The sequence below is a fragment of the Sinocyclocheilus rhinocerous genome, unplaced genomic scaffold (genome assembly GCF_001515625.1).
Source record: "Sinocyclocheilus rhinocerous isolate Xijiao unplaced genomic scaffold, SAMN03320098_v1.1 scaffold779, whole genome shotgun sequence".
NCBI classification, from domain to species: domain Eukaryota; kingdom Metazoa; phylum Chordata; class Actinopteri; order Cypriniformes; family Cyprinidae; genus Sinocyclocheilus; species Sinocyclocheilus rhinocerous.
In genome coordinates, this window is record NW_015652150.1 from 1,271,306 (window position 1) to 1,285,930 (window position 14,625).

Below are 14,625 nucleotides of genomic sequence, written 5' to 3' on the forward strand. Positions count from 1 at the left end.
CGCGAATCATTCGTGATCCAGCTGCACTTACAGCATAAGTGAGTATAAGGGTTTTTTTATGAATCTTTGCAATCGCTGTTCCTAATAACGTGCTACTTGGCCAGTTTCGTGGCTAAATGCGGCTTCGTCACCCCACGGAAGAGAGGGGCGGGGTCAGCAGAGCTCATTAGCATTTAAAGCAACATGGACTAGAACAGCATGCTGAAAACAGAGCTGATTTTGACTGGGTAAAAAGGGTGTTTTTTACACTACCATTGAGAAATTTTAACCAAAGCATGTTATAGACTTTTCATTAAGACCCTAAAGAATGAGATAAACTTGTGGAAAATGGGCATCCGATGACCCCTTTAAGGCAAGTTATGTCACTCGGCGGCCATCTTTGAAACGCCTCTCGGGCATGCAAGTGCAGCTCCTATCTCTTTGAATGGGGAAACATCAATTTCTCCAAAACTGTTCGCCAAGCTTAAAATTCATATTTGAAATCACCAATGAAATCTGACAGCAACTGTTGTATAAATGTTGTTTTTTTTGCTCAAATAGTGTTAAAAAAAGCCTATTTTTCAGGCTAGACCAGCCAGTGCGCATGCGCAGTCCTGAGCGCACGTCTCAGAACGCTGAATGTTTCTATAGCAACCGGGACTTCTAACGGCAGCTGCTGTGACGCGCTGACTTTACTGATTCGCGATTGGCTCTTTTACTCAGAAGGTGGGGCTTCGTTCTATAGAGCGGCCATATTGAGCGTTGCATTTTTCCCCAATCAAAACTATACGAGTGACATGTCTTGGGTATTCTAGTCTTTAGGTGCGTCCCAAATCGCGTACTTATGCACTATTCTATGACGTTTTGTAGTATAAATAGTGCGAGTAGTGCATTCACACTGAAAATTCCAAAAAGAAAAAGTGCACTTTAAATACCCGGATGATGCACTTAAATAACCAAAAAAACGAAGTGTGGAATGTTGGACACTTCATGCACTCAACTGTCACAGCTTTAATTACGTAGCGAAGGGGGAGGGGCTATCAGACTCCGATTATGAATGACAGAATAACCTTATATAATTCATACTCTGCATGGTTGAGTACATAGTGCATAAGTACATAGTGTATAGTGCATCATTTGGGATGCAGCTTTTGATATATATGGTAAGTATGAGTGTAGTTGACGTTAAGTACTATTGTGACGTTGGCATTTGCTGTGACGTAACATGCTGGACTTCATATAAAACAATTTTAAATAGCATTTTGATAATTGTTTTCATATTTGATATTATTATCATAATTATTATTACCGTTTATTACGCATTCAGCTTTTATGACCACACATTAATTTAAAGACTTAATATACAGTATGTACTTTTAAACATTAATTTGTTGCATTGCAACCATTTCAGTTGAACTAGGGTAGGCAAAATGTTTTTTTAAATGGTGACCAATTACTTACACTTTCCTTTATACATTCATACAGTATGCATCTGAACATGAAAACTGCATCAACTAGCCATATGCTAATGCCATATCTCCTCCTGTGCTCAATGACACTTTTGGTTTGATATTCCTCAAGTATCCTCTTTTCCCTTCCAGTATCTTTTAGATTTATTCATACACTAAACTGAAAGACACCCTCAAGTCTTAATAAGCCCTCATTGACAGGTTCATCTGTTTATGAAGCATGGAATAAGATAAATTCAGTCATATCTTACATGTACTCAAGTCCACAGGTAATTGTTAATGTACAGATAATATGATACCACTTGTCTGTGATATTATAGTCCGCATTATGCAAATGCATTTTGCCCATAGAGGGTTTCTCAGCCAAGCTCAAACTCATTATTACAGATACTTGGTAGTGCTTGAGTTTAACAGCACAACAGCGAACACATACGTTCAGATCAGGTGCGAAAAAGCCAGGGGCTCATCTGGACTCCCAAGAGATCACACTACGCACCTTAGCAGACTTTTAAAGCGGCAATCCAATACCAGGCTTCTGCACGATTCGATCAGGCCAGCCGAGATACATTAAAACTATTTGTCACCATTGAGAGGGAGAAAAGAAAAGAAAAACTCAGAACCGTGATGGTATAAGTATGAAACCAAAGGAGAGAGTGGAATAGACTTCTGCCCCAGTGGATATTTGATAATTAGCTGGCTCACAGTAAGAGTGGAGTGGCGATGTTTGTGCTGCCAGCCGTGGCCGGCTGAGATTCCCTGGAACTGAGGATAGGAGTATTGCATTTTGTAAATAGCAGAATAATACATAGCCAGTTCTTCTGCTCCAGTATTTTTTTTCTTTTCTCATTTCAGTGCTTTGCACAGACGGCTTGATACCCTTGAACTGCCCAAAGGCCTACCTTCTGTACTTGTGTCTTATTCACAATAAACTAGGTCCTGCTTTCTGCAAACCAATTGCAGTTTGAATATGGTTTTCCCGTTCACAATATTGTGTTTCATCATCCGTTGGCACTTTTATTTTTGCTTCTTTTCAAATGCATTTTTATGTATATATTTTTATTGTTTTATCCATGTCCCAGATCCAGACCTTTAATATTAAAATATGAAATCCAGCATAAAAAATCTATTACATTTTTCAAACTATAATAGTCTAAACATAGAGTGAAATATTTATAAATATATAAACATTATAAACATTTCCATATTTCATTTGTTAAAAATGGTTTGTTAACTTTTACATTTTACATACAAAAAAGTCTTGTATACAATTGTGGCAATTATACTTGTGTATAATCTTCAATCTAACTGTAAAATATATAATAATACTTTTATTTACTTTTATAAATTTTACATAATTTAATTCATTTTAATAATTTCAATAATTAATGGTTGTGGGGTTTATTTTATTTCAAAACCGTTGTAAATGAGATTATTTTTTGATAATTTCATGATGAAATATTCATGTTTTGCAAAAATGAAAAAAAAAAATCTGGTGTGATGAATGTTTGTGTTAAAAAAAGAGGTCATCTTGTGTAAAACTTACACAATACGATAATTGTAATTGTGCATCATTTTCAGTCAAAATGTATAATAATAGTAATAATAATAGTGAGTTTTATTTTATTTCAAAACTGTTGTAAGTGAGATGTGGTGGAAATTATGTTTTGATGGAAAATGATGATGATGTTTCGCGAGAAAAAAAAATCCTTTGAATATATATGTACTTTTGGGCATTTTGACTAGATGATTTTTAAAAATGGTAAGATTGTGAATATATTTTAGGAGAGATTGTTTTCTAAAAGTCCATAAAGGGCAAAAGTGCACCTTATTATGTTGCTGATGGACCTTTAGCCCTGCTTCAGACTCATTCAGTCTATCCTAGAGGCTTTCATCTTAACAAGGTGAATGTCTCAAGGGAGTATAAAACCCCTCAGGTTGCCTTTATCATGGTGCCAGTTCCTCTCTCCAGGTCATGTTATCGTTTCAAATAGGAGACCCATTGATCCGTAATGGTGTTTACAGGACCTGTATTTCAGGACCCCTGTGTGGCTAGACTGACATTAGGGAGTTGATCTAAACAGAAGAAGGCGCCCTCAACCCTATAATTTCCACTAATATTATAATGTCTCTGTATGTAGGCCAGAGGAAACATATGGTGGGTTTCAGCCTGAACGTGTGCCCTTCTTGTGTGTCCTTGTGTGTCACAGGACAGTGACCTGGAGGCCATGATCAGACACATGAAGGATGTTCTGGATGGTGACTTGGTTGGTGAGTATTTATATGATCTTATTTGCCCAATCATTCCACACAGGTAAATGCATAAAACGAAGATGAATCCAGCAAATCTATCACTTTTTTGGGGGGATAGGCCTGTGTACCAATACAAACCCACTGGCAGGTACACTCCATTAACAGTGTGAGATATATAACATCTTTCTCCAATAGTGACTGGCTAATTACATGAGAGGTCAGTGAGCAGACACAAAACGGCTTATTAAAGGTCACGGGCCTGTAAAAATGATACATTCTTCTAAAGAAATGTGAGCATGCTCATTTAGCTCCATACACGTAGAATGAATGACCCATTTGCCAGTTTCACCCCTCTCAGTGTGTGATGCTGAGGATTTTTTTCTTGTTCCTGATGACTCTGAGGTGAGAATGTCAGGAAGCCTGTATGTCTGCCACTTGAAGCCATGGTGACATTGATTAGGTAATTCATGTGATGCTATTTACAGGCCCTGACCACATCTGATAAGTTCTGTGCATTTCCTCATCGATAGAACTAGAGTATTTATGTCCAGCTCTCAGTTTCTTTCCTGGCTTATTTCACCTTAGGTTTCAAATGCTTTATATAAACTGCCATTTTGGACCACATCAATCCCTGACTATTTTTCCCTTCTCAAAATATTATCACATTCAATCTAGACAAATATCACACTGAATGTGCAAATTTATTAACCCATAATAAATATTTTATTTGTTTATTTTTTGGCACCTTAATCTATTTTTGTGTCATTTAAAACCTTTTGTGAAATGTTTTGTTTGAAAAGTATGCTTGTGCATTTCTTTAAATTCTGCTTGGTATTGTTATGAAATGCAATGGCATTCATACATTTCTAAGTGTCTTTGCTTTTTGAGACCATTGTGAATGAGTGTTTGTATATATTAGCTTGAGTTAGCGTTTATTTGTGAATGTGTTCATGCATGCTGATATCTTCATTTCTCGATAGCTTTTGTCAAAGCCTGTTATTCACAAAAATGGCCAGACAGATTACCAAATCCTCATATCAGGCCATATATAATAACAATACACTATTCACCAATCCTCCTATCCCCTGTAATGAAAATGTTACTCCTCACTTCTGATCTTAGCTTATCTTTAGAGTAAGATGAATGATAGCAGTGTTAGGACAATGCATGATGGGTAATATCAGCCCAGGATTGGTCTTTTGGCATCAGTAAGAGAAGAAACACTTTTCTTACCTTATCTTCTTTCTTTCTCCAACCACCTTGTCAACACAATGAATGTCAGATTTGCTCAGCCATAAGAACAAATATAGATAGAAAAATGGAGAGAAAATAATAGTTGTTTGGTTCAAAGTGAGTAGCAGTAGATATGATTTCAGGTGGAGCATTCATCTTGAACTATCTGACTAAACTGCAGTTTAAAAGATGGATTTATGTGTACTTTTAATTTAATTAAATTTTTTTTTATTCATCTACTGATTATGCTGCTAAAAGATCAGCAGTGACATTATACATACAAACACATATTTGACATATGCTGTAGTACTCAACACAATACACAGGGTGGTCTGACACATGATTTCTGTGTCCCCTCTTCACCTGGTGAAACGCACACACACACACACACACACACACAATCTGGTTTGGCTTGGTGAACTGTAATGCACGTCACTGTGGCTGACAGCTCAGAAATGCAGCTTTCTGCTTGAGCTCCACTATCACATCTCTGACTTAATTCAGCACTAGCCTACATAAAAGTGTAGCTAAAACTTTAACTAACCATTTGCTTTATGTATTTATTTATGTAAAATATCTGTCCTTTGTTATTCTCGAATAGCTACAATGTCAAGCAAGTCGTAGGCTCTATAATATTCTTCCATAAAAAGGCCTTTTTATTAGAGACTTACTCATGAACATTTATAATAAATCTGAAAAATTTGTGCAGATTTATTTATTGCCCTGTAGTAGATGCACTGTTTTGTTTGTTTATGGTTTTCTTTTTATTATTATTATTCTCCTGCTTTCCTGCATCATAGGCAGCATAGAGCTGTACTTTATTTCTCTGTGTGATAAACTGAATCAAAAAGGCCACATCCTTTGTACTCAGACCCCTCACTTGTGTGTGTATATATACTGTACATGCATTACTGTTCAAAAGTTTGGGGTTGGTAAGATTTTTAAAATTGATTTTAAAAGAAGTTGCTTGAGCATAAGGATGCATTGATTTGATCAAAAATACAGTTAAAACAGTAATATTGTGAGATATTAAAATGTAAAATAAATTTCAAATTGTTTTCTGTTTTAAAATGTAATTTATTCCTGTGACGCACAGCTCATGAAGCTTTAGCATCATTACTCCAGTCTTTAGTATCACGTGATCCTTCAGAAATCATTCTAATATGCTGATTTGCTGCTCAAGAAACATTTCTTATTATTATCAATGTTAAAAACAGTTGTGCTGCTTAATTTTTTTTTTTTTCTTTTTTTCTGAATTTTTTGATGAATAGAAAGTTAAAAGAACAGCATTTATTTGAAACAGAATTTTTGGTGAAATAGAAATTCTTTTGAGCAGTAGACTAAAATATATTTATTTAATTATATATTTATTTAATACTGTGTATATAATGTATAGGCTAATTTATATTAGTATACAAATTTCAAGCATTTTAGCATAAGATGTCATGTCAAAAGACACATAAATTCAGTCAAGTTGGTCCAAACGGTTATCTGATATTGTATATGCACTGTCCTTGTGTTTCAGGAGCTGAAGCAGAGGAACAGAAGCCTCAGCTGGGTTCTCTGGGAGTGAGTAGCATCAATACCTCCATGGCTGAGGGCAGAATACAGCGCATGAGAGAGTAAGTGTGCTATCCTTGACCTGTTCACAGCCATCACCTTTCTAAGAGTTTCTCTCATTCCCCAGGCACCTCAAAATGGGTATTATTCACTAAAAATTGCATTGACCTACATGCTTAGAAGCGTTTTTATGGAGATTCTATCCTAGATAAAGCTGTGTTGATTTATGAAGTTTCTCTGTGTTTCTATAATGTATAAATTGTCTGTCTCCCAGCACAATAAGACCAAGAAGTGTTGACCTGTTCAAAGCAGATATTTTGCTTTACGAGCCCCATTAAAGACCAGCTAGCATGTCACTTCTGATATAATCCACCTGCTAATGCAATCAGCATATTCTGCTTTTCTTGCTTCAGAGGCTCAAAAAACCCCATCCTGCCTCTCTTTCATTCATAAAGCCCGAGTCTGATTTTCACAGGGCCATTTAGTTGTGTGGCTCACAGCTAAAACCAGCATGAGCCAGACTCTGAACTCCTCTGATGGTTTATTAGAAATAGTACAATAGCTGTATCAGCAGGCCGCAAACATGGGCAAAGTGCATCACTGATGAATAGCATGCATTTGAAAAATGTAATCAAGACAGTTGCATTGGTTCTTAATTGCTTTAGCAGTGATCATTTAGCACTTCAATTTCTTTGTCATTTCCTTTTGTTTCAGGTTTTTTTTAATTGCATTGACTTGCTATATCTGATTCTAGTACAAATTTAATTTTTGTATATCACTGTTCTATGTGTGATTCAATTCAAGCATTATATGAGAATGGTATGAACATTATATGAGCATTATATGAATTTAGAGGCCTCTGGACAGCATTTCCAAACATGAACAAATGTCTGAAAGCACAAAAATGAATATTTATTGGTCTTTTTGTACACTGTTGTGTATATTAATAACTGCTCCTGCTGTGTTAGTAACCCATTAATCCTGGTGACTCCTCCCTGTGGTGTGTTTATCTAGGTACATTTTAATATGAGGTTCTGCTTGGAATGTCATTTATGATACATAAAGCCAATTTACTATTTTTCAGGTTATTGTACACAGATGCTTTTCCATTTTTCTTCAGGACTTCGTCTCTGTCATCTTCTGAATAGATACCGTCAGCTTCTTTTCTTATTTCCTAGGTTGTAGAACTAATTCTCTTCTCCTCTTCACTGTCTGTATTATCTCTACAAGAGCAACAAATTATTCCCTGCAAAAGTTGGGTCAGTCAGATGATTTTTTTTTAATACTTCAGCAAGGATGCATTAAACTGATCAAAAGTGACAGTAAAGACATTTACAGTGTTACAACATATTTCTGTTTCAAATAAATGCTGTTCTTTTTAACTTTATATATTCAAAGAAACCTGAAAACTGTACAGTATTATGCAGCACAAATGTTTTCAACATTGATATTGTTAAGAAATGATTCTTGAGGGCCAGATCATATTAGAATGAATCATGTGACACTGAAGACTGGAATAATGGCTGCTGAAAATTCAGCTTTGCTTCACAGGAATAAATTACATTTTAAAATGTATTAAAATAGAGAACAGTTATTTTGAATTGTAATAATATTTCACAATATTACAGTTTTTACTGTATTTTTGATCCACTAAATGCAGCCCTGGTGAGCATATAGACTTTGACAAAGATAGACTTATGCTGTACAGTGAGAAATATAAAAAATAATAACCATATAAATATTATCTGGAAAATACGTTTTTTTTTCCCCAAGAGACCATCAGAGTATTTATACAATAGATGTACAAAACAGCATCGTTGTTTCAATGGCTGTCAATAGAATAAAACTGGTCAATTTTAACTTACCTTTTTTGATATTATTATATCAATTTTTTTCAGAATTTTCTCACTGACCCCCTAGCACTGTCTTGCGGCCCACCTGGAGGTCTCTGGACCCCAGTTTTAAAACTCCTGCCCTAATGTTCCATACTTTACTTTTTGATTCCATACCATACTGTACCATAGCATTGCGTTCTGTTCCATAGCACTCCATACTTCAGTATAAGCTTGGTAGAGTCCTCTGCCTTCCTTTCAGCATGACTGCAGAGCCCTTCCTGACAGCAGGCCAGGCCTGTGGCTCTGCTACTGAGTGTGGGTTGAAGATATTAATAACAGAAGCACTCTTCCTGTGAGGGTAGGAATTAGAGGCTGCCAGCTCCCTCTCTGCAAGTCTCATAAGACTGTAAAGATGAGGAGGAGGGAGAAGGAGAGCACAGGTAGCAATTTTCAACAGCTGCATTTTCCCTACACAGCCTCTCGTCAGCTGTGCGGTGACTCTACAGTCTTGTTCCTCCAGATGCAGCTCTACTCAGCTCCCACTTCTTTCTTTCAGAGTGAAGAAGTTCTCAGGTATGCAGGTGCAGGCTGATTCTAATGCTGAACAAGTAAAATTATCTTACTTTGTAAGTTGGTTTATTCAGTTGAGTTGCATTTCAACTGAAGGAACTTTCAGCAAAATAATAATATGGGTGACTTTTCTGTAGAATGATTTTGAAGGTTTTAGTATTCTTTTTTTTATATATATATTTTTATTATGTTTCTTTAATCATTTTAAAGAAGATTCAAAATACTATCAAAGAATAGAATACGGGAAGGTAAATTTGGCAGAATTTACTTTTGAGGGGAAGTTTTAAAAAGTTTGCCCAAAACAGTGAAATGTATAAAAAGTGCTTACTGTGCCAAGTGTAACTTCTACTAAGTTAGAAAATAAGAAAAAAAGATCAATTGAATTTTTTGTTTTATTTTAGAGATAAATTGATATTTTCCATGTGCAAAGAGAAGTGACAGGAGATCACTTCTCTGCCAGGGTAAAGGAGTGACTGTTTGATAACCAGTGAAATATTTTCATTATAAACTGAGAGTAGATTTATTATGTGTCATTACCAGCTACCCATTTATTTTACTTTTTTTTTATTAAATTGAATTGACTGCTAGCTAACTTGCTGTGCACATGAAACATAGCTTGAAAGGTTTAGTTTTTAAGAGATCATCTTTATTTAGGTATTTATATACTAATGTAGTATTTATTAGTATTTTGAATTTTTTAAATTCTATAATTTTGTTGTGTGCTTTTGCCTTTTTATTAATTTTTTTACATTTCTGTTTTGCTTTAATTGATATTTATTTCAGTTTTATTACTTCAACTTCAACTTTTTTTAAATTTCAACTTATTTTTACAATTAAGCGTTTTTAAGTTAGTTGCCAAGGCAACGTTTCAATTTTTTATTTTAGTTTTTTAGTTTTTCAATTTTACGGAATGTTACCTTTATTTCCATTAACAAAAACAATATAAATCATTTTAGTTTTAGTTCAAAATAGCACGACTAGTCATAAGTGCCCCTCACTGAAGAATCACCCATATATACTAATGTAGTATTTATTAGTATTTTGAATTTTTTATATTTTTAGTTTTCCTGTTTAAATTCTATAATTTTGTTGTGTGCTTTTGCCTTTTTATTCATTTTTTTACATTTCTGTTTTGCTTTAATTTATATTTATTTCAGTTTTATTACTTCAGCTTCAACTTTTTTAAAATTTCAACTTATTTTAAAATTAAGCGTTTTTAAGTTAGTTGCCAAGGCAACGTTTCAATTTTTTATTTTAGTTTTTTAGTTTTTCAATTTTACGGAATGTTACCTTTATTTCCATTAACAAAAACAATATAAATCATTTTAGTTTTAGTTCAAAATAGCACGACTAGTCATAAGTGCCCCTCACTGAAGAATCACCCATACTTCTTGAGCATCCTGCTCTTTCCAAGGACACATAATACTGGGTCACCAGTATCACCAGATGTTATCAGACTATAACTATTAGACTGCCACTGAATGTGTGATTAATTTCATTTCTGTAAATTTTCATGTCAAAATCTTGACCTTGAAAGCAACGGATGCTTTTAATCTTATTCTGGGTTTATGCCTCTTACAGATGCATGCATGTATCAGCTCATTTGGATTTTATTTTAAGCAAATTCATTTCCTCTAAAAGTCACTTGTCAGATGTGAGATTTGAACCCACGCCCCCATTTGAAGACCAGCATGCTCTTCCTTTGAGAAGACTGAATCATCTTGAGTCAGCCCTTTTGACAGTAAAAATGCTTTCATTGTGCTCTTTAGATTTCAGTACATTATACAGTATGTGCATTTGGGGAATAACTCGAGGACAGCACTCAAGGGTGTATCTGAAAACAAAAGCGTCTTCTGTAGATGATGTTGTTTGATGTGATCGTTTGATGACGATAACACTCTACTCCTTCACCTAGCTCATCTCTGCATGACACATGAGTTCTCTCAAACTTGCTAACGTACGGTTTTGCATCTTCTGTTGATCGTTATGTAGGACCTCTTTGTTGACTGCAGCTCATTAAGCCTCTCGAAATAGCTGATCAAAGCTGCAGAAGGAAGCGTACATTCACTGAGATAAAGGTCCTCTTTTATCAGAGCAAGCACAGAGAACCGGTACCGCTGAGAAATGTCTGAGCTGTCGATGTAACGGCCCAGAGCAGTAGCTGCTTAAGTCATTATGCTTTTGTTGTTGAGGAGGTTCCCAGGGTTTGGGGAGCTCTCTATAGAATAATGGAGAGTGGTGATTGCAAAGGAAAGAGCCTGGAGTTGGCCAGGAAGTGGAGGGGTGGGTGGAGAGCTGTGTTTATCATGCTGGGAGTGGGGGCTGATTGCAGCTCAGCCTTGATTACCACCACTAATCAGCTGGAAATGGACTATGTGCATGTATATGAGTGAGTGAGTGTGTACGTGTTTGCAGCAAGTTTGGCAACTTAGAAAGAAACGCCTCTCTTATATGAAAGCACTGTCTGAAATTGACTTAGAGACAACAGCCTTGAAGAGGGCTGGTCGTTGTGATCTCAAAGGTCTCTCAGTTATAACTGTCTTTATTTCTGGCTTCTTGACAAAGTCGTGAGTCATAATAACAGAGGGGTCTGATTGCTCTCCTTTCACTGTGTCTTCAACTTTATGACTAGCATACTTAGCTTTGTCCTTCATAAAAAAGGATGTTTATAATGCATCTCAGTTTAGTTATTGAGCAGCTCCACTCAGCTCCCATTTCTTAACGCCTCTCTTATATGAAAGCACTGTCTGAAATTGACTTAGAGACAACAGCCTTGGAGAGGGCTGGTCGTTGTGATCTCAAAGGTCTCTCAGTTATAATTGTCTTTGTTTCTGGCTTCTTGACAAAGTCGTGAGTCATAATAACAGAGGGGTCTGATTGCTCTCCTTTCACTGTGTCTTAAACTTTATGACTAGCATACTTAGCTTTGTCCTTTATAAAAAAGGATGTTTATAATGCATCTCAGTTTAGTTATTGAGCAGCTCCACTCAGCTCCCATTTCTTTCTTTTGGAGTAAATAAGGTATATGCAGGTGCAGGCAGATTCTAGTGCTGAACAGGTAAAATTATCTTACTCTGTAAGTTGGTTTATTCAGTTGAGTAACTTTTCAACTGAACAAACTTTCAGCAAAATAATAATATGGGTGACTTTTCTGTCCTTTAGGATGATTTAGAAAATTTTAGTATGCTTTATTTGTATATTTTTGTTATGTTACTTTAATTATTTTAAAGAATTTTACATTTGCCAGAATGTACTATTGAGGGAAAGTTTTAAAAAGTTAAAAAAGTGCTAACTGTGCCAAGTGTAACTTCTACTTGCCATTTTTTATGAAAAGTTAGGAAATAAGAAAAAAACTAAGTTTTATTTTTGCTCTCCTTTTACCAGGTCTTAAACTTTATGTCTAGTATACTTAGCTTTGTCCTTTATAAAAAGGATGTTTATAATCTCATTTTAGTATTTTATTTTTTCTATTAATATTAACTATTATTTTCTCTTGTGGATTATATGTAAAAGTCTTTTATGTAAAATTTCTTATTCAGGTCAGTACTAAATAAAAAAAATAGCATGCATTTTTTTTTTACAATCCCTCTTATTTTGGTAAAATAATTAACATTTTGCAGATACTGCAAAGTGTATGTAAAATTTTGACCACAATATTGTTTTGTAGTTTTGTTCTATTTCAAATAAATTGTTCTTTTGAACTTTACACCAAAGAATCCTGACAAAAATCTATCCACAGTTTCCACAGAAATTTTAAACCACACAACTGTTAATAATAATTAGAAATGTTTCTTGAACATCAAATCAGCATATTAGAATGATTTCTGAAGGATCATGTGACATTGAACACTGGAGTAATGATGCTGAAAAGTCAGCTTTGCGTCACAATTTTAAATAATAAATACAATTTATAAATGACATTTTAAAATATATTAAAATTATTTTAAATTGTAAGAATATTTCCTTTTATTTTTGATCACAATTGCAGCCTTATCCTGTCTTACAAACCCCAAACCTTTGAACGATAGTGTTCACTATTAATTGTTTATGACATTTCTATAACCTCCTCATGTTGGGCCACTTTAAAATAACTGTAAATTAAATCATACGTATATTCCATGCAGTTCATAAAGTAAAATAATTTGCTCTTTCCATTTCACCATGCTGGAGTGCTCAAACTTCCAGAGTCACAGTGAAACGCTGGGGAGCATGGAAAGAAGGAGACAGCAATTAACTCACGCTGAAGTGAGCAGGGGGGTACAATCGATTTAATCCCAGACCGTACACGCTCATATCCCAGTCCCCATTACTGTAGAGGATTGAGCTGGCAGGAGGATTGCGCTCACTGAAGCCCGAGCTGATGCCACCGCAGCCCTGCCATTCCTCAGCATGAGCAGCTGTCTGCTGTTCATCAGGCCTGACACCTGTATGATATGACTGAAAATATGACTGCTGTCAGCCTCCAGGCATAACTTTCCATGTTGACAGTCGACACACTCAGGTGACCTGTTATATCGTGTTAAGACAGCAATAACAGAACTAATGAGAAGTAGTGACAACAGGTATCTTACTGGAAAACAGTACGGTTGGTTGTGTAATAGTTTTGTTTGGCAAAGCCAAAGTGGAGGATCATTCTATGAAATGGATGCTTTGCCAGTTTATACCATTTAAAATAAGTTTCTCTACTATATTAAACATTATAGTAATATATACAGAGTTCTTGCATGAAACTCTAGATGGCACAGTCCGATAGGTCTTACTCAATCTGACCTAATGACATCATCACATGGCACAGCTGATTGGTTCTCTCCTGTATCGGTGCTCAACATAAAACAATGAAAAAACCCTTAAGATAGCATGTAGAAATTAAAAAAACATATCTTAAGTGTGCAGAATAACATAAGTGGACTTTGAACGATTAATTGCCGCTTTGAATTTTTATTAAAATATGATAAATGATGTCTTCAGAAGGTCAAAACGTTTCATTTGGCAATACAAGACTTCTGCTCAAGATCATAAAAATGTGCTTCATAGAAACAATTTAATACTGATATTTCATGTATCATTTTTATCAGCGGTTTGCTAAATGAAATCATGGTATAAGGATTGACCATTTATATCACCCCATTTTGACAAACATAACTAACAGATGTGATAAAAAGAGATGATGTCATGTAAATTTATGGATTTGTTTAATACTTAAAAAATACCAGGGTTTATATACATTCATACATATATGAAATTATTGTTATTGGAATTTTTGTAGATGTAAAATTTGGCACATTGCTAATATAATAATTTACAGTGTTTTAGAATTATATGCAGTATATACTTGTATTTGTTTAAAATGTCAGTTAGCTTTTATGTTTATATTTTGTTTTAATTTAAATGTTATTAAATTAATATGCTTTTATCATTTTAGCTTCGGGTTTTCATTTAGTCATTTTAGATGTTTTCATATTTCATATTATTTTATTTCAGTTTTATTTACATTTTTCAGTTACATTTACCTTTTTCATCTAATATATATAGATATATTTCCAGCTTCATTTCAGTTAATTAAACTTTTTCTTTTTATTGTTTTCGTTTTAGTATAACAACACTGACATTTACACATTTGTATATGAGGGCCAGAAATGGCATCTATTTTGTGGAATGGCCCTGGAAATCCAATCCAGATTCTAACTGGAATAATGAAATAATCCACACCCTATCAGCTCATCATTGCT

At 34.8% G+C, this 14,625-nt stretch overlaps 1 protein-coding gene across 1 annotated transcript in view; it reads left to right on the forward strand.

Annotated features, from left to right (window-relative positions):
- Nucleotides 1-6,557, forward strand: part of LOC107713837 (NIMA-related kinase 11) — a 45,587-nt gene extending 39,030 nt beyond the window's left edge. Inside the window, exons 14-15 of the mRNA XM_016519469.1 lie at nucleotides 3,656-3,716; nucleotides 6,457-6,557. Of these exons, the coding sequence (XP_016374955.1) occupies nucleotides 3,656-3,716; nucleotides 6,457-6,557 (162 nt within the window). The remainder of the gene's footprint in view (nucleotides 1-3,655; nucleotides 3,717-6,456) is intronic.
- Nucleotides 6,558-14,625: the final 8,068 nt, after the last annotated feature.